Genomic DNA, 21,691 nt, shown 5'->3' on the forward strand with positions numbered 1-21,691 from the left:
AACTTATAGTCTAATTACCTCCCACGCTATTAAGGCCTTTAGAAAGTGACTCACCGTCCCCTTTAAAGCTTTACACGGTTGTGCTTTATAACTTCTTAGAAGGTGATTTAATAGTTTGAATACGCGGTGAAACATGCAAGCACTCACAGGCGTGTTGAACACCTCGACAAGTTTAAATGTTTTGAATAATTTTAGATGATTTAGAGTCTTAACTGCTTCTAGATTATATAAACTTGGTACTGGCACAGATTAAGAAAAAAAAACAGAAACAGCAATTCGAGGGCAAGAGTTATAGCGCTGTTTATTTTCTTATTAACACAGATAAATAATAATTGGTGCACAGACTACACATGTCTACTTGTAAAATTACAACAATTAAAAAACAAAACTTTTAGAACATTATTTATTCAGATTTGACATAAAATAAATAAAAAATGCAAATAAAATGCATTGTCATCGCAAAATAATATAGAGAATATAAACGTGTAAACATTTAGATACGTTAACCAACTTTTTAACTGTTTAATTGCGGGTTAAAAAGTCGGTCAACTTAAACTTTAATCGCACAGCAACCAAAGACTAAATTGGAATGGAAAATCGGTGGATAAAAAAATACTGCACTTTATGTTATGTGAAAAATTGTGACATAATCTGTTATATTTGAGATTCAACATTCATATATTTGTACTATCACTTAAAAAATATTTAATAATTTATACAATTTCAGTTAATTAAAAAGCAAATGTTGACAAATCTATATCTCAAATAATAGAGGAATATAGTAGTTTAGTATAAGGCAATTGTCTATGAGTAGACTGTGCGATTCAACCATTCGTCTAGGGAAAACGTGGCGTATTCGCCCCCCGAAGATCTTCCTTTGAAGGTTTCTGAAAATAAAAAAAAAATATTAAAAAAATATTAAAAATGGCGCGAATTTTGATTAGTAAGCGTGTAGGTGACAGAATGTTTACAGGGTATCGAGTTTTTTAACTATTTACTACCTGTAAACAGACTATACATGAATTGGGCCGTTTGCAAATAGTCATACATATTTAAAAAAAATATCAATTAAAATTTCAAGACAAGTTCCAAGTAGCTTTTAAACTATTTAAACCATTGCAAAAGACGTTAAGATCTAAGAGCAAAATCGAAATATTTAACAAAAAAAATCGAAAATCAAAGGAAATATAGAATATAAACAATGTTTTTTAATCTATGTTTTTAGATGTTCCTCTTAGGTTTGAATGATGCATACAATATGAGTGATATTGTATAGTTATACTTGTTCGTGTGTCCGTTTGTCCGCTCACGGGACCGCCAGCTCACGTTCGAGATTTTCAAGCGGCTCGTTGTTTGCTGTTTTTATATTAATATTAATTATAATACTATAGGCGACACACCTACTTTTTTTCTCATATAGTAAGTATATAAGTGAAAATTTGTTTAGGAAAGGGTTTTATCCAAAATTCCTTTGCGAAAATTGTAAAATAAAATCCAAAGTATATATTTAATTGTACGTAACATCTTTAACAAACCAAAAAAAATTGGTCAGGTCTTCTTTAAAAATAGATATTGAAAATTTTAAATAATATAAATTAATTTATTTTTAACTACTTCCAAGCAAAAAATATTTATCTATTTGTACATGCTTTGAACTAAAACAATAACTTACCAATCATAGTTTTGAGTCGCACAGCGCACATAATGAAATCATCGAACTGAATGTAGCCATCACTTGTTCCGTATCTGTATTTATTAAAAAGCACCATTTTATATAAATGAAGACATTTGACCTCCATAAAGCTTTTTTATGAGCAACTTTGGCGTCCCATAACCATAAACCATAGAGCCTTAACTTATTTCTAAAGTTATTTTATATTTGATATATGATATTTATCAAATTAGATTTGCTTTCGATACGCAAAAGTTACTCTTAACATAGCTTGATTGATTGCAAATTTCCTTAAAAAAAATCGAACCAACAGTCCAGACTTCAGATTTCTGTTTCTTGATCTTAATAGACAGAGAGAACCTAGCCTAGTGGCTTCAGCGTGCGACTCTCACCCCCGAGGTCGTAGGTTCGATTCCCGGCTATGCACCAACTTTTCTTCTATGTGCGCATTAAACATTCGCTCGAACGGTGAAGGAAAACATCGTGAGGAAACCGGCTTGCCTTAGACCCAAAAAGTCGACGGCGTGTGTCAGGCACATGTGGCTGACCACCTACTCGCCTATTAGATTAACAAATGATCACGAAACAGATATAGAAATCTAAATAGACAGGTGATCAATGCTCGTAACAAACAAGGCATCGATTTCTGTGTCTTCAACGTTTAGTTTTCTTGGCAGCAATTATTAATTGAGCGAAATATTCACAAAATCAAAAACCTACCTGTGAGCCAAAACGTTAAGGACGTGCGCGTTGACAGTGTATCCGGCAGAGTGCAGGGCATCTCTTAAATGCTGAGCCGGTATTGCGCTACGCCCCTCAGTGTCGTAAAGACGGAACACCGCCTTGAAAGGAAACAGCGATTTTCAATTCTATCAGCGTTTGGATTTAAAAAGCTTTGAAGCCAATAGAGAAAAATATGTTTCCTTTTTTACAGGACAGAGGTCAATCATCGCAGCCATGGACACCCATTTCAGTGGGTGATAGCATTAAACATCGATTTACGTTTAAGTTATAACAGAATGGTATTCTTGGGATGGAAAGAGAAGCAAGGTAAGGCGTACAGAGAATGACATAAGAATAGCTTGGGTAGAAAAGTATAGAATAGGACAAGTGAACATTTGGAAGCATTTGCCGAGAGACAAGCTGATAAGTGGTAATAATAAGTCATATAAAAAATACTCTAGACTAAGTACTGCAAAACTTTTGTTTTTATTGACAACTACCCGCACAATGTAATCTTAAAAAATAAATATAATAGGGTTCAAAGTAGTACTTGTTTAAGTAAAAATCTCATTCGTATATACGACCTTAGTAATTATTGTTTTTTATTTGTTGATGCTGTTTCTCTTGCGAAACTTACTAATAATTTATTTAGAAGAATAAAGTACAAAAATATTATGTTGGTACAATCTAAACTTAGTATAGAAGTTACATATTATTACATTATGAATTATAGAGTTATATTATTTCATCACTACATCTCGTCTATTATTACGTTATCAGTAATATTAATTAAAATTAATAGATTAATAATCTTTCTCCAAAAGTTATTACGTTGATTTTTAAAAACTTTAGTAGGAAGATCCGGAAGAAATCTCTTGTACGATATTGTGTGCGTTGTTATAAATGATTCGTTTATAAGTGCTTACAAACTAATTTTTCTTCATAAAACACCTTCAATCTAGAACTCTCCTATAGCTGGATAGTAAAAACATCCTACTATAATAATCAATCAACTTACCCTCCACTGTCGCAAGTCGATCCAAAGGGACTTGAACTCCTCAAAGCCAAGTCCGCCCGAGTTGTCTTTATCGAGCATCGCGATCATACTCCTACATACATCCTTCGAGAAACCCTGACCGCGGAGTTCTGTTTTAAAATAATATAATTAATAATAATACTATAAATATTATAATTGATAATAATACAATAAATATAAGAATTGTAAACACGTTTAAGGGCCTACAGTTATTGACGTCCGTCACGATATCTCTATATGCTGTATATTATAAGATACAAACTTTATTGTTTCAATTTCGTTTTAAATTATAAAACATTTTTTTAATTTAAATTTGACATAACTGCAGGCCCTTAAAGAACAATTTCCTAACTTCAGTAACATGTGACTGAAGTGAACACAGGCCATGTCACCGTTATTCTGATGACGTAATTTCTCTTACATTCTAGATTTATGGAAATGGAGGTGATTTCTTATAATTTTAAATATATTTAAAATACCCATTTTTGTGATAAACATGCAATAAGCGTTAAATGTAAATGTCACCAAATCCGTTGGCAAAATCTACATTTGTGATGGTTAGTGGCTGAAGCGTAAACATTTATTTTTCGTATTTCGAAATATTTAAAAGAAAAACCTGAAAAAAAAACACATAATAAAAACAAATGGACATTTTAAAATGCAGCCTCCATTTCGATAAAATATAAATTATAGAAAGGTGCACCGCACTGCGATCCTGTAAACATGTAAACACACATTAATAGTTAGCTAAAAGACTGTGTACTTATGTACACGCGTTAGAAGTTATACTTCTTTGGTGTAACAAAACAAACTTTTTTAACTTTCGCCTTATTCTACGTTTGTAGAAAAAATTACACTAACAATAGTTTTATTATAACACATTATCTAGTTGAATGCTAGCTTCAGGGTGTCGGTTTTTTGTAACGGTGTGCGGGTGTCGTGTTTTTCTGACGGTGTGCGCGCGCAACGTAAAAATTTACTCTTACCATTTTGCCCTAACGCGCCAAAAGAAGTACTTGCACTTCAATAAAAAATACTGTTGAAAAATTAAAGACCATGAAGGATTTTATTAAATGATGTAATGTAGATTACAAATGAGTAATTAACTCTCATCAAAATTGGTTAAGTAGTTCTTAAAGCGTGAAATAACTGACATTTTGTTATAATACTAGTAACCTACAATTAATGTTCGAACATTACGTTAAAATGACTTTATATAAAATTGAAATTGTTTTGTTCAAATTAAATCGTTTGAATTGAATAGAAATTGTTGTGTTCAAATTGAATTATTTGGTTTGAATTGAATTGGTTTGTTCGAATTTTTCCTTTACCTTGCGATTGTGGCTGATTCAAATGCACCTGTTCTTGATTCTGCTGGGTTACTTGTTGCAAGTCGACCCCGATCTCCTTGCAAATGGGCGCACAGAGGGCGCAGAGCAACTGCTCTAGGCAACTCTGCTCTTGGGGACTCCCTCCGCCATCGTAAGCAGCGCCGTGACGCATTGCCAATTCTAATAATGTACGTAGATCGTGTTGTGTTATTATTCCACAACATTGAAGGAGATTGCCCTTAACGGCATCGAGTTTTATGATTAATAATTTGTATTCGTTAATACTTCGTTATATCCGGCATTCTCCATTTTGTTAGTATAATGGTTTTTGTTTAACACAAATGAAACAAAACTTGGACAGACACTGATTTTAGTATATATGTTAGGTTTTTGTAAATAAGGCTAATTTTTTTAGGCTGTTAAAGTAGTAATGTCTTTACTATTCTGTAATACAAATATAATAATGCTGCGTCTAATATTTGTATAACATGGCGTTTGGGTGAAATAAAACGAATTAATGTCTGAAATATTTGCAACTTAACGGAAACACGAACAAAGAGTACAAAATAGAATACGTGTATAGAAATTGTGTGGTAAGCATGCAGGCTACAACAGACTTATTACAATCATTTTTTTATAAGTTACAGGGTAAGGTTAGCGAATGTGTTGGTGCGTTGTAAGAATTGCTATACTTTCTTACCTATTTTGCTATATTTTGTAATTTTTATCTAAGTAAACTTATTAGACATTAATGCAGAAAGTGGAATTATATTAAAATTAACAGTCAACAATGAAAGTAATGAAATGTCATCGATCCAAGTCATTTGTCTAGCTGTTATCAACTGGCTGAACATCTTTCAGGCCGTTAGTTAAACGGCGCTGTTTAGTTAAAAGGCTAGGCTGTTAATTGAACGGCTAATTAACTTGTTGGCTGCGACATATATATAGATTTGGTTACGCAAAAAATATAAACAAAATCTGGATACGAACGCAGTAAATTAACATGTCATAAACAATATGTAAATGTAATCATACAAATATTTGAAGCAAGATTTACAGAGGACAGCAGCTCTCTTTTCGCCAGCGTAAACACGATTTGACAGAAAGATCGCAATATATTATTGTGATTGCGTTCAAAATAAAGTTTAAGAGGTGATAATTTGTCATTTATACACTACTACTAATTAGTTACTTACATAATTTCTCAGCGAAATAAGAAGCATTAAAACACCAAGCAATATTATACACATAAATTAAATTAAATACAGTTTCAACTAGAAATATAAATAAGAAACTGTACTAAATTTAATGACACAAAATGGGCATTTTATTACGTATTATATGTATTTTATACGAAAAATATATAACATATGCGAAATCAATATATAATTAAAATTTAGAAACAAAAAAAAAATATACTGAAATAAAAATGATAGTGAACATCTATTTATCATAAATATTCTGAAGAATATTTATGATGTTGGCACTGATATGGGTGCCAACTCTTTTGTAGGACAAAATGAAAAATATTTACAAGTGTTCTGAGATAAAACTGATGAATAAACTAGTGGGCGTTACGACCTTTTAGTTCTGGGCCTCAAATTTCTATAGGTTTCGTGATTGTTTGCTTTTCTCATAGGCAAATGATCATCTTTCTGTGTCTGACACAAATTTTTGGGTCTAAGGCCGGTTTCCTCACGTTGTTTTCCTTCAGTCTACGAGAATGTTAAATTCGTACATAGAATGTCCATTGGTGCACAGTCGCACACTGAAGTCACTAGGCCAATACTGTGTTGAGTATACTTCTCTAAACATATCTTAAATTTCTAAACTTGGACCCAATTCTTTTATAGGCCATGTAGACCTATTTATATGAATGACATTAACCTCCCATTTGACATTTATTGATAGACATTTTTGTTAATTACCTATTACTTCATAAGAAAATCATTAATTCCTAACAAACTCTTCTCCTTCTCTATATATATAAAAAGCTATCTCTGTTACTCACCCTCTCTCATGGCGTAATCCAGGATCTCCTTCAGCTCCTGCCAGTCTACTTCTCCGTCATCTCCAGCGAGACGGTCAAAGAACTGCCTCACGGGATCGGCCGGCTCCGGTTGGGCGGGAAGGATGTCTTTCACCTAGAAAGTCATTTTTTAATGTCAACAACCGAAATTTTAAGTTTTTGAGACATTATTTGTTTGTATGTCACCGTAAAATTGTAAATACCGTTAGGTTGTAATCTATCTCGCGGGATTGTGAAATGACGAAAGATTGTGAACCTCAAGGTACTGCTTACAATTTAAAGTGTTATAACTCGTAAGATTGTAATCTATGGAAGTCAAACCGTCAAATTGTAGAACGCAACTCGGGCGCTGATTAGTTGAACGGCATACGCCCCGCGTTATCATTTGTTTGTTCTATGGCCGACCAATCAGGGACAGCCTTCGGACTGTTGACAATTCGACACTTTTAAGATTGTAATTTGACAGTTGCACTTCGATAGATTACAATCTACCGAATAATAATACGTTAAATTGTAAGCAGTACGTTGAGGTTCACAATCTTTCGTCATTTCACAATCCCGCGAGATAGATTACAACCTAACGGTATTTACAATTTTACGGTGACATACAAACAAATAATGTCTCAAAAACTTAAAATCTCACAACCCACACAAATCACACAATCTACACAATCTCGCGAGATTTTTTATTTATTGTATAAGTGTTCATAATATAAAGGAAGTTGATGTGGTGGAAACACAAACTGTGCACAGTTTTTCTATCCACCAGGACGTCGAACATAATTAAATCATTAACACATATATATACTAAGGCCAGTGACATATAAACTGTAAATTTATAACAATCAAACCATTCAAACGATTTAAAATTGCACGTAAAACGTCATAAACAAATAAAAACACTGACACGCCATAGTTAGCCGATGCAAGAAACCTGTTCTTGTCGAGAATTCTCATTCACATACAGGATGAGTTCCTATATTCGAATATTTTTTTTTAATGACGTATATAGCATAATTTATGTTATGCATCATTTATAATTGTTTGACTTACGTAGTATTTTTTAAATTTAAATTTAATATTGTTTCTTGTTATATTAGTAAGAAGTGTAGCTGGTATCGCGTTTATTAAATTTGGAATAATGTAATCTAATGTTTTTTTCCCATATAAATTATTGTATTTGGGTAATAGAAATTCGTTTTTTAATTTTCTACGTGTTGAGTAGTGATAGTGAGTTTTAATTGTTTTGAGGTATGTTTCTGTAAAGTAGTTTTCATTTAGTAATCCTAGTTGCACTTTCTCGTGTATAGGTATAATTTTGAAAAATGCAAATAGCTTTCTGTAGTCCGCTTTATATTGTGATTTTAATTTTATGGGAGCAATTGTTTTTAAAATACGTATTTGTATTGCAAATATTTGATTTAGATACGTTTTGCATGTTCTCCCATAGCTTGTAAGTCCATATGTTATAATGGATTCGGCTAGTGCTTTGTATAATAGTAGCAGAGTTTTAAGAGGTATTTTATTTTTTATTAAAGTGAATTTGGCAAGTATCGCTCTTAGCCTATCACAGACAGAATTAATGTGCATTTTCCAGGACATTCGGTCATCTATTGTAAGCCCCAGGTACTTATGGTTATGAACTAATGCTAAGGCGTTGCAGTTGCAGCTTTTGGGGTACGAGTTATAAGAATGTGCACATGTGTGGTTGTGTAAGATTAAGGTGGGTGTACGTGAGCTTAGATTGTGACTGGATCGGATATGCATGAACTTTGTTTTGTTAGGATTTAGTACAAGTCCTACGTCGTGGGACCATTTAGCCAATGTATCGAAATCAGATTGTAGCTTTGTTTCTGCTTCTTGGAAGTTAGGCCTTGCGGATAGATAGATTACAATATCCGTTATATTTACAATTTTGCAGTGACATATACAATAAAAATCTTTGTAGTCTTTGAATACAAAGGGCTTAAGCTAACTATGACACTATTTATGAAGATGTTGAGATTTTCCTCCTCATCACAGATGTGAGGAAATAATTGAAGAAGCGGGAAGACCTCGACTTTGCTTAGCAGTAACAATTTTTTAAATATTAAGTATTGATTGTCGTTAGTTTAAAGTTAAATGTCAGTTTATTTTGTCTATTAATGTACTTACTTATGTTTAGTAGTTTATACTTCAGTGGGCAGTTGGTTCCACATAGTGGTGGTACGCGGCAAAAACTGCTTAGAAGCTGTCTTTACCTCTTCATAATATTAAGACAATCAATATTATATCAAACTTACCCTATCATCAATGTCTCCCATGCCAACATCTTCGTCATTCTCACTGAAAAGAGTTAACCTAGGTTTAGGAATTATTATAAAATAAAAGTACAGTGGATTTCATTTGGTTGTAGCGATCTTTGTTAATCTGATTTTTCATTTCGTAGAATTCTGACATTTCATAAGTGTTGCTACTAAAAAAGTTCTCCACCGAAAAAGGGACACTACATATAATACACTTTTCCCTATTATAATAAAAAAAAATCATGCGTATAGAGATAGAATTGTTTCTTCTCTTCTCTGAAATCTAATATATTTCAGTTTCACTTACGTCATATTGTTGTCCTTCTCAGAGAAGACTCGAAGAAGAAATTCTCCCTCTTCGTTCGGTTCGAAGGTGGACGGAACTATGACGTAACGACCTTGGTCCAATTTAAATCTAGAAAAATAATTAAAAAAAATACAAAATATCCTAATTTTTATTTGAGTATGTGTAGTAGTAGTTTACGTAAGCTGTCTCAATGAAATGAATATTCAGAATGAAAGTACTATAAAATGATTTTAATTCGTATATATGTCAGAGCAATGGCGTTAATGTCAGCTGTCATTGTCATTATAATTAATTAACATCAAAGGTAAGTTATAATATTCAATGGTCGATATTAATAATGACTATGGAGTCATTAAAACAAATTGATATTAACTTAAAAAATTTACAACTTAAAGTCAATAAGTAATAATGTAATCATTTGAAATTTGTAACTTTCGACATAATAAATTATAATAATAATAACTATGAAAATAACTATAAATATTATTTATCAAATTGTCGTTAATTTATGAGACATCGCCATTGATACAACGTTTATAGCTGTTATATTTATGTATTGTAAACAAACTCCTCCGAAAAGGCTAGACCGTTTGTATATATTCAGTAAGGTGAGACAGAGAGTAGGTCATATTTTGATACCCCTTAAGTGATAAGCATTTAATTTTGAATATTTTTATATAATCAAATAATAAAATCAATTTTACCTTTTTTAACAACAACAACTTTTAATAGTCTTTGTGAAAACGTCTCTCTTTTTAAAAATAGAACATTATTATAACACACATTAATTCGACATATCGCTAACTTCACACATTCAAATTTGGAACCACGAGTATCTGTTTGTGTTACCTAGCGCTAACTTCACGCAGATTGATAAACGCCTGCGAGCGTCCAACAGAAGCATTATATTTGAAGAAGTTGACGTCGAGGGGCTTGGGCACGTGTCCGTAGTCCGGGAGACGGTAGACCGCGAATCCGATGGTGAGGCACTCGAGTCCCTGATGCCGTTGGGACCGACGGTTCTTTTGCATGAGGGCTACGATTATCTGGAATTTCATTCATTTTTGTTAAATGAAAACAATTTTTTTTATTATTATACAATTATTTTTAAAGTGAAACTTCTATATCGGCATTGTAAAAAAAAATACCGTCACATTTTTCGGTTACGCGTCACATTTTCCGTTACACGCCATTTTTTCTTGACCCTACCACGGTTGATTCGAAAACAAAAATATATAATAACGATAACAATGATAGTAATAATTCTATTACAATTAATGAAATTCCGTAATAATCTTAGTAGTAATAAGGTAAAATGAAATAATTGTATTATTTGTATTCATGTCTATGATTATAAAAGCCTTTTGTTAAACTTTTTCTAATTCAACTTTATTTAACCAATTTCTGTAAAGTTGCATATAGTAGATAATTTTTAGAAAAATAAGGTCATAAAGAAGTTTCACTTCTTACGTGTAGTACACGGACACATTTTTTTTAGCCAATAGAGAAGAGAAAAAAAGAGTAATTTTAGTTTCTTATCCATCTTTCGGAGTCCAATGAAATAATATTCACGTCACACTTTCGTGTCGAAAGGTTTCCCTAGAAAATTGTTTATAAATGCTTATACACTTACAGTACACTTATTTTCTTCATCATCCTCATCAGGGTCCTTCAAAGTGACCGTATATTGTGGGTTCTTCCAAAAGGACTCCAGATAATTCCTGCAACCACCGGCTGTTACACCTGGAATATAACCATTAAGTTTACTGTTTACATGAATTTTGTGTGTATATAAAACCCAGGATTACCAGGCGTATTTATTTATTTATACATTGTAAAACAATGTGTATGCCTAAAAAATATAAGAAAATATGACTTCTCCAATTTAACACACGTACATATACACATCAATTACATTAGAACATAAGCAATATATCAAAGGAAAAAAAAAATCAAACAAAACAAAAAATAACAATAATAACTAAAAATTAATAATAAACTAAAACTGAGAGATAAAAAGTAACAATAACAGTAATAAACAAACAAAATGAAAACTTAAACCACATTAAGAACCTGCAAAACAAGGTTACGGTAAGTTGGTAGACTGTTGTAAAACACATCAATATTTTCATCATTGTTTGTAATTAAGTTGTAAGAGCGAAATAGCCTATTTATTCACTGGACCATTTAAAGGAGCAGATAAGCGAGCCGTACGTATGTATAAAAGACTTTTAGTTCGAGTAGCTCTAGGATTACAAAGAAAGGAAAATTTTGTAAGAAGATTAGTGTGTACATAAAAGTTATAGAACAATGAAGTATCTAACTTGAAATAGTCCAAACGATTATTACATACAGACTGTTTTTTTTTTAATTTTTCGAATGACACAATATAAAAAACATCTGGCGTATATTATCATACCTCGAACCCACTCCCCCTCAAACACGGACATTTCCCATTTCTTGGTACAGCCTTCAGGGCACTCGGCTGGATCCAGAGAATCGGGATTCAAGTTGCATATTTCCAGACTGAAACAAATTTTTTTATACAACACAAATGTATAGAAGAATTTAACGAGTTGTTGATAAAGGTCTTACCGGTCAAAGTGCTGACTAAAGTCCTTGAAAGCCATCCAGAATTCACCATCATCGTCAAACGTTAAACCCAACTCGTCCTTCTCCGATTCGGGTATGAAACGCCATTCTGGGGACCTGAAAATTCATAATAATAATTATATTAAAAAATATTTCATAATGCTGTGCCGCTGTTAAAATCAGCTCCGTATTAATCTTAAAATTAAAGAATAATCATGTCCACCAACTCAGTAAAAGGAACAAAAAGTGGAAAATAATCAATAATCTATTAGCATACAGTGTGGGGCAAGCCTTTTATAAAGTGACTCAGTGCTAAATTGTGAAAAATTGCAATATCATAACAGTGATTTATCAGAATTGATAATTGAACAATTAAAGTGCCGGACAATTATAGATTTGTGAGCTCTTCTAAAAAAAATATATAATATTATAACCTATTTTGCTAAATGATATTATAAAAAGATAGCAATAGCGTATAGACAAAAACGCCATCTAGTATAGAGTAGCTGTACCATAACAACAAGTAACACTTCGATTGAATCGATTAATAGACTGTTAACTTTGTAAGAACTATAGACTCTGACAAGAGAGCGCGTCACCAGTACCATAAAATTATACTACCAGTCGATCAATCTAGTATTTACAAATATGGAAGAAGTTATGAATGCACTAAAGAATATCCAAAAGGAACTGGACGAACAAAAAGTTACCGAACATGTTACCCAAAATATAAACATAATTTTAAAGGACAAATTTAAAATATCAGACCAATATAAGACCAGATAAATAAAATAATCTCAAGGAAAAATTTGAAAATCAAGAAAAAAGCCCATATTTCATTGAAAAACAAATAAAGAAGAAAAATGTCGTCTTTTATGGATTACAAGAAACAGAAACATCATAAGCAAAATTAGAAAAAATAATGTACAACTTTATAAAAGAACGCTTTTCTTTAGACCTGGAACATAGGGATATACAAGAAATAAGGAGAATAGGAAAAAAGGGGCCAGACCTAGACCGATAATAGTCACTTTTTCCACACTCGGTATAAAAATCAACATACTCAAAGTGAGTAGCTTATTGAAAAATACAGAATTCTATATAACGGAAGATTATCCACAAAATGTACTTGAAAAAAGAAAAGAGTTACAAGAACAGGCACGAACTGAGAAAGAGAAAGGAAATGCGGTAATAATAAAATATTGTTACGAGCTAGGGGATCGGATAGAAAATGCCGTAGATTTATTCAAGGGTTTATTTCTTGGTAATCAATGAGGAATTTATGAGCACAAATTAATTGCAGAAATGCACTTATAACACACAAAAACAATCACTTATTACTTAACTTATGCACACTTCACACAGTACTTTATCACTTGTAATCACTTTATTCGCACTTTATCGCTTCGGTGTTCCTCTCGTGTTATTGCATTCAAAACTAAAGGTGACTAGTCGCGTTTCACCTCGCTTATATATCAATGGGAATAATTCTAAACAATATTCGAAAACTCTCTAGGCGGGCTTGCTACTGAGTAGCGATTGCACAATTCTAGAACGTCCGCACTCTTCGTCTCTTTCGCACGTTGCTCCGTCCTTGTCGTACGGCGTTCTAGAGTGCTCAGTCTAGTTTCGAGAAAGTTCTGATCTTCTCTCTCTCTCTCGTATCATTCCGTCCTTGCCTCACACCTAGAAAGTTTGGTCTAGAATATTCCTTCATCAAAGGGGTATACCTAGGCCTGAAAATGGGTCTCCTGAAAACTGCACTACTCGACTACACATGTTCTGAAACCGACTGAAAAAAGGTTTCAGCTTCCTGAAAACTAGGGTAACATTATGGAAATTACAATTTTCTAATATGTGATTGTCCTTCTGAAACGGTCAGAAATCATATTACAGCTTGCTGAAAAGTTCTCTAACTAGTGGAAACATGGCAGTCGACCCGTCATCGTAACAATATGATAAACTAATAACACGCGACAAAAAGAACACAGAAGCCAAAAATAGTGATACATACCTAAAAATAAATAATTAAAAAATCCCTTAAAACTATTATAAACATAAAATTTTAAAATTAGAATAAACATTTAACAAAACGATTACTGCCTGCCTCCACGGCTACAGAAGGTTATTATGTTTATAGCTCTAGAGATTAGCAAGGAAAAAAAACGCGTTTGAACTCACTTATCACTCCAGGGTCCGTTCCATTCTGCCTCATTACCCCAAGGGTTGCGCAGACGCAGTAATGGAATCTTTCCAGACCTCCCTGGGGTCTCTATATCCACATATTTCACCCGGGTCACGGAGTACGCGTGACCCCGGATAAGACCTACAGGCGTTTCCGCCTCCAGGACATTCGGATCCGGCTGAAATTAACAAATTAATATGTTTAAAGGAATTCAGTGGCTATAAGAATAAATAATAAGTCTATGATAATAAAAGCCTTTTGTTATACTTTATCTAATTTAACTTTATTTAACCAATTTCTATAAAGTTCAATATAGTAGATAATTTTTCGAAAAATAAGGTCATAAAGAAGTTTCACTTCTTACGTGTGTGTGTACACTAGTACACGCACACATTTTTTACTGTTTTTCTTTAACAATTTCCTAGTAATATCACCCTAAAACTTAACTTTAAAGTTTCATTAAACGTAAGTGTCACTTAATCAATAGTACACTTAAGTTTAATCATAAAAATTATATATGTTACATTGGGACGACAATTTTTAGAAAGGCTACGATGGGGCATGGCAGAAAAACGTGGGAAAACACTGATTTAAAGCAAGTTATGTCAAATACACAGTGTGTACGTACCTCGATACTGCACCCCATAAGGGAATTACGTTCATAGGCCTTCAGCAGTATAGTATAGAGATTCGGTGGCGGATCATTCATCTCATACATCTCCGTGACTCCACCCGTGAAGTCCTCCATAGCTTCACACGTGGAGCCGCCTTTGAGCGCCTCGTACGATCCATGGAGCCTGTGTTAAATTTACTTATAAACACTACTATAAGGACGTAAACTATAATAGAAAATACGTTTTGCGTCAACCCAGGAAATATGCCTTCAGTGTTCATATTTTTTTTTATAGAACACGGGGATAGCTTGCAGGAAGTCAGCCATCAGTTTGGCCCTGAATACCTCGCGAGTGTATCGCCGGCCTTTTAATTGGTGCGGTTTTTTATGGACCCTAATGTTTTGCCACCCATGGACACTCAATGCCAGAGGGCTTGCGAGTGTGTTGCCGGCCTTTTAATTGGTGCGCTTTTCTTGAAAGACCCAAATGTTTTGCCACAAATGGACACTCAATGCCAGAGGGCTCGCGAGTGTGTTGCCGGCCTTTTAATAGGGGCGCTTTTCTTGAAGGACCCTAATGTTTTGCCACCCATGGACACTCAATGCCAGAGGGCTCGCGAGTGTGTTGCCGGCCTTTTAATAGGGGCGCTTTTCTTGAAGGACCCTAATGTTTTGCCACCCATGGACACTCAATGCCAGAGGGCTCGCGAGTGTGTTGCCGGCCTTTTAATTTGTACGCCTTTTAAGGACCCTAAGTATTTTATGTTTTTAATGTTCATATCAAATAATATCTATTGGTTTTCAGGTCAAAAGAACATGTTTCACTATGTTCTCAGGAGATTTGTGTCATATACACCCTGTATATGACACTATAGCGTTTATGTAATTCTCAAAATTCTTAGTTTAAAAATTATTTAGTTATAAAATTCCTTCAAGTATCGCTATAAGTGTTATTAATAAATTGTAAAATACTAACTTGGCATACGCCTTCTCCAGCAAAGCGCTCCAGAACTCATTGGTCTCCGAAGAATGTAAGAAGACCAGTTTACCTCTGTACGTTGGTAGGCGGTCATCTATCACTACATCCACCCAGCGGCCATACTGCCAGAAACTAAAAATATTTTCTTTATAAAGACAACTAAATAATTCGTATTGAAACTGGTAACAGTGATTTAAACTAGGTCTGTATATACTTTTAGAGTTATTTTTTCTTATACAATTATTTCTTTACATATATATATATTTATTTATAGGATACGTCTCGTTGTAATTACTAAAGGGTTTAATATATCTGACCTCAGGCATTTTAAAAACATATTTTTATAAACGTCTAAAGAATGGCTAGTAAAAACCACGACTGGTATTTATTATATTAAATATTACAAGGAAAGGATTCTTGACTTGACTTGTCTGTGATAACAGAATCTATAGAAGAAAAGAAAATAAAAAAAGGGCAACTCTCAATGCCAGAGAGCTCGCAAGTGCGTTACCGGCCTTTTGAGGATTGGTACTCCTTTTCTAGAAGGAAATAATTCTTCAAATTAATTAAATTTGAGACATTGAATAAGGTTGGTACTCCAAATTAAATTTTTGAAAAATTCTTGAATTGGAACTTTTACTATAAAAATGTATAAAAAACAAACCGAAAATGAAACACGCCAGCGTACTCTTCGTCGAAGCTCTGATCATCTGGAACAACTTGGAAGAAGAGTCTGAAAATTACACAAACAATAATTAGTAGAAATATTTATAATACAAGGAAAAGAAATAGTAGCGCGATTTAGTACCCTTAATTAATTAATTAAATGGAAATTATGTATGAAACTGAATATGAGTTGACATTTCTTGTTGTAATATTTGAATTTAGCGCCTTTTGCTCCATAGATTTGAGTTGTCTTTTATGTCAAGTCTGTTTCTCGTTTGTCTCTGCCCATCTCTCTACTCTGTGAACATTGTCAGCCGATGTATTATTTTTTAAAATTAAATAAAGTCTAAGTTATTTTCACATATAAAACAGCCATGAAATCTTAACATTTCTTTTTTTATCTAAAGGTGTAATCAGACGAAAAATATATAATATCGCAATTTATGATTATTTCACAACGAAATCAATAAGACATAGACAACAGTAGTATCTCATGGGTGGAATCTTTCATCACATTACAACGGATATTATTGATACGCTTATTTCGTTATTTTGTATTATTTAATAATGTATTGTATTTTTAATGTAATGTTTGTAATGTATAAATAATTTATTAAGTTTACGTGTTACATTTGACTGCAAAGGCTCCGCGAACTTCGTTTCGCATTAATATGATTTTGGAGACAGAGTATAATTTTTACGATGGGCGCTCACCTTCACAAAAACCCAACAGTCTGAAGTTAGCTATACTATTTCACTTACATGTTAAATATTAAAAAAAGAAATGTATTTATTGAACATTTTCGTATCTCATATTATATTATACTAACTATATTTTATTATTTTTACACTCACTTCCTATACAGCGTGAGATTGGCGACGGCAGCCAAAAGCCAGCAATCCCCGAGCTCTCCTTGCTGCACGTCGAATCTGCTGTAGCCCTCCACGAAGAGTTGTGGATCATTTACGATTTCCTGTAAAATTCGTTACTTATAAGAAGTTTCGTTCCATTTTTAGTCTCAGTAATTATATACAATAGTACCCATATCTTATATAGTTTTGGACTTCATGCGCACACACATGTACACCCACCACCAGCTACAATCTTTTTAGGTCTAACATTTATGTATCTGTTTCATGATCGTTTGTGAATTGAATAGGCAAGTAGGTGATCAGCCTTCTGTGCCTGACACACACCGTCGACTTTTTGGGTCTAAGGCAAGCCTGTTTCCTCACGATGTTTTCCTTCACCGTTCGAGCGAATGTTAAATGCGCACAACAACTGCGTATTGCAAAAACGAGTAAATTCTGTTTAAGTGAATGACATTTGCTATGTTTTTCTACTACTTTGGTTCTATTGTTGCCTGTTGAAAGTGTAGTATCTATGAATTAAGTAGGTTTTGTTATCACTGTAATTTAAATCTGGCCTATTGTCTGTGATATACTATGTAATGACGTAAGTTTAAACCGAGACTACTATAAATAAACTCGTTAATACCCATTTAGGAAATTACATTTCACGACTTATATTAAAACATTAGAATATTGAAAAAGGTAAATTTACAAGTAATCTAGTATACATAAGCTTAGTCACACAGTACGTTTCTACTTTACTGAGCATTATAACAAATTACTCAAAATTGGGTGTGTCAAGGACTGTCTGTACTGACTGAAGGTTTGTGTCGGGCAATACAAGGTAGAGATACAAATGCCACTTCGTATTTATAACAAATGTTCAATAATCGATACGCTAGCGGCCATTTCGTAAAACATAAAGCTTTTAAATGAGCTCCAGATCTCACCATACTCCATTGAGTCATGAGTTATGGAACAGAAATAATACCGCATCTGTACACACATGTACACTATCACTATATCGATATAAGGATTGGTAGAGTTTAGCCGCAATGGCCGAACCTTATGGAAGATAAACAATATACATATAGATAGTAATGTTTCTGACAAGCGTTTATGCAGACCAGAGAGAATTCTGCGTTTTTTGATAGTATTCATATAATAGGTATATTTATACAAAAATAGAGATAAGTCTACTAGAATATTACATACGCGTAATGTTAATACTCGGAACAAACACAGGCTGCAATTTCTCCATACTAGACTAGTCAGTCATTCTTTTTTGGGAAAAGGTATACTTTTCTTTAATAAAATCCCAGAGGCTCTTTTATCTCTGCCTTTTAATAAATGTATTAAAGAAAGCTGTGTAAAAAGGCTTACCTAGTTAACTATTATCTAGTTGATAAAAGGGCCTGGGACTAGTACTAGACAGGCAACTTCTAATAAATTTGCGATATTTGTTTTACAATAAGTGTTGTTTGATGATTTGCTATTTTAAAAGAGTACCGAGAGTTACTCTATCTTTTTGGGCGATGAGTAGGGATGTCTACGATACGAATTTAATGACTTGGAATAAGTGATACCTGTATCTTATATTCCATAATAAACAATAATTAAGAATGTTTCGTCTTTATTATTAAATTTAATTCATGAAAAACACAAAATACAGTTTGTCAATATACATACAAACATGTATAAGATGGTTTCTGTTTATAAGTGCCGTGTAAAGATTAAAAAAATATATGAAAAATTTACATGAATTTTCTAGTAAAGTAAATATAGATAATATTACTCACCCCAGGCCTCAACCAAGTGATGGGGCGGTCCAACCTCTCTTTGTAGTACAGACTCCGGTCAGTTGCTGGAAACTCTGGGTCCTCAAATAGTCTTCCTTCAGCGAGACAACTGGATTTGATCTCCTTGAAATCCTGGTACGATGCCGGACCAAAAGATGATGGTCGTGCTTCCCCAAGCTGGAAGATATTTTCATTGATTACAAATATTGTATTCTTAATGTACATTAAAATCTTCATTACTAAATATTTGAAAATAGGCGGGCCACACCGCCTGAACAATTGCAGATGGAAAGGGCCACCAGAGTAAAGAAAGGGAGGACGCCCTAGGTACGGTGGGCTGAGGAATTTTGGGAGGAAAAATACCCTAGATAGAGAGGATGGAGCCTATTGGAGTATTTATAATTATTTCAGTATAAAATTGTGTGTGTATATTTTGTAAAGATGGAATGTTTCAAGGAATGAAATAGACATAATTAATTATATTATTATATATAATAATATTATAATTATGTTCTAAAAAGATTAGACCCAACCGGACTTAAAGATAAAACGCGTTGTTGTAATTCTACTTCTTCTTGCCACTCATACGATTGTGTAAAATGTATACTCTGTCTTTTACAAGTTCTTTTAACCTAAATATTAATTAATTGTTAACTAACTTTACAAAGGTAGAGTTTATGTAAACGCTTAGTTCAACTAAGTTCGATTTGAAATCTATTTTAGTCTGTCTGAACAAATAATTTAATATTTACAAAATCCGTTGTACCGTTTTACAAGATTTACAGAAAAGGTTCTCAATTCGACACACTGTTTAACTCCGAAATAAACTTAAAATTATTATTAGATTTGTACCCTCAAATAAATATAAATAAACCTTTAAATTTGAAGCTCTATCAAAGTACTACTTGAGAATTAAGGAATGTAATTAAAAACTATCTGTCATTTCGGGGGTTACTGAAATTCCAGTTTGAAAATTAATTTTACTAGCGGACCCGACAGACGTGGTCCTGTCTTAACTATGAATATTGATTACGAATTGATATAATTAACTGAAAAAAATATTTCAGAAGCTAAGTTATTCTAATGATTTACGATAACATTCTTTGTTTCTTTTTCTGGCGCGTATATAAATAGATTTGTTGGTATTCCGACACGGGAACAGGCGACATATAACTTGGCCATGTAAAACATGGATTTTAAGATTAATGCCACAAACAATTCCCGACTGCTCTTGAGATTTATTTATCGACATCGATTAGGAAAAAGAACTGGATTTTTTTTCCTATCGTAACAAAAGTCAGGATTACTTAATATGGTGGTTAAGTATTCTTAAATTTTCTAATTTTCCGCGCAATTATCTTAATTCTTCCTTCAAACAAACCTTCTGGAACAATAACAAACACAATAAAAAAAATTGCGAAATCGGTCCAGCCGTTCACGTGTGATACCGTGTCCAAGGGAAATAGGGATTCGTTTTTACATATATAGATGAAGTTTAATTAAAATTAAAGTATAAATAATTTGATTGTGAAATGCTTAGAGCAGACGATACTGTTAGAAATCAGATGTAACAACTATACTCTAAAGTAGTATTACATACAAGACGCATTTAGTTTTAAGAATTGGAGATAGATTATACTAATTAATACCACAACAATAATTATCAAGTCACTTAATGTATGTAAATTAACGGACCCAGTATAACTTCTGTCCTGTCGGCATGAACATATTACTTCCTTTATAATATGGTGGTAATTTCATATTGTTCTCTTTATTTTCAACCACAGAAAATGGCTTCTTATTAGGTGTGCCATTATCAGTTAAAGTCACTTTGTGTTTCTCATTAAACGTTACTACTTTATTAACTTTAGGAATTATTTTTATTTTTACGGTGTTTTCTTGTTTTCCTTTAAACCATGGCACTGCCCATCTTTTTTTATCAGATTTTTCGCCACTTATATAAGATCTTTGATCTCCATTGTTTTCTTTAAGGTTCTTTGTTTCTATGGACTTCTTCCATATTTCACTCACATTAATAATATTTGGAGAAGCAAAATGAGTACTTATATTACGAGCATCGTGAACATAGATTTGAACACAACTATCCTCTACCTCCATTCTTAAACCAATTTAATTTTTTAACGATAGACCTTGTAACAAAATCAATAATTGTTTTTTAACAATTAGTCTGTTTCAATAATTATTATCACTGTCCTAATAACGTAATGAGTCCTTATATGATGTCCGCACTCCACTAAAATATCGTGGTGACTGACTAAATAAAATTGCTGATAACAAGTTTTTAAATGTACCGATGGATGCATTATAACTATAGATAAAAGGTGGGATATCCATAGGGACATGACCCTTTATTTCTGTCATGAAAATAGACAGTACTGGGAAAAACAGTGGACTTGTCAATGCGAATCTTTGACGAAATTAAATCCTTTCCTACTTTGGTGAAAAACTGTTAAGTTATGAAGATGAACCTGCCTTAAAGGCACTCTAAAATGTATAAAAGATACTTATATATATTAGTTATGACTTATTAACTCTATGATTTGCATTTACATTTTTAATAATATTATTATGTTTCTCTTTTTTTTGATTTTAGTTTTAGTA

At 32.9% G+C, this 21,691-nt stretch overlaps 1 protein-coding gene across 6 annotated transcripts in view; it reads right to left on the reverse strand.

Annotated features, from left to right (window-relative positions):
• Window positions 1-389: 389 nt before the first annotated feature.
• The window catches only part of LOC123717959 (calpain-B-like), a 38,991-nt gene continuing 17,689 nt past the window's right edge, over window positions 390-21,691 (reverse strand). For 3 of the 6 annotated variants that reach the window (XM_045674248.1, XM_045674266.1, XM_045674276.1), the window contains exons 3-20: window positions 19,070-19,246; window positions 17,274-17,392; window positions 16,417-16,485; window positions 15,750-15,884; window positions 14,789-14,957; window positions 14,157-14,338; window positions 11,979-12,092; window positions 11,803-11,909; window positions 11,017-11,126; window positions 10,233-10,429; window positions 9,384-9,491; window positions 9,074-9,116; window positions 6,774-6,906; window positions 4,763-4,942; window positions 3,414-3,541; window positions 2,393-2,514; window positions 1,673-1,746; window positions 390-887 (exon numbers count right to left, since the gene is read on the reverse strand). In XM_045674248.1, the coding sequence (XP_045530204.1) occupies window positions 805-887; window positions 1,673-1,746; window positions 2,393-2,514; window positions 3,414-3,541; window positions 4,763-4,942; window positions 6,774-6,906; window positions 9,074-9,116; window positions 9,384-9,491; window positions 10,233-10,429; window positions 11,017-11,126; window positions 11,803-11,909; window positions 11,979-12,092; window positions 14,157-14,338; window positions 14,789-14,957; window positions 15,750-15,884; window positions 16,417-16,485; window positions 17,274-17,392; window positions 19,070-19,246 (2,250 nt within the window). In that variant the 3' untranslated portion in view covers window positions 390-804. Of the gene's footprint in view, window positions 888-1,282; window positions 1,357-1,672; window positions 1,747-2,392; window positions 2,515-3,413; window positions 3,542-4,762; window positions 4,943-6,773; window positions 6,907-9,073; window positions 9,117-9,383; window positions 9,492-10,232; window positions 10,430-11,016; window positions 11,127-11,802; window positions 11,910-11,978; window positions 12,093-14,156; window positions 14,339-14,788; window positions 14,958-15,749; window positions 15,885-16,416; window positions 16,486-17,273; window positions 17,393-19,069; window positions 19,247-21,691 lie in introns of all 6 variants that reach the window. The other 3 variants (XM_045674285.1, XM_045674294.1, XM_045674257.1) reach the window with 2 other exon arrangements.

The sequence above is a fragment of the Pieris brassicae genome, chromosome 2, assembly GCF_905147105.1.
Source record: "Pieris brassicae chromosome 2, ilPieBrab1.1, whole genome shotgun sequence".
Classification (NCBI taxonomy): domain Eukaryota; kingdom Metazoa; phylum Arthropoda; class Insecta; order Lepidoptera; family Pieridae; genus Pieris; species Pieris brassicae.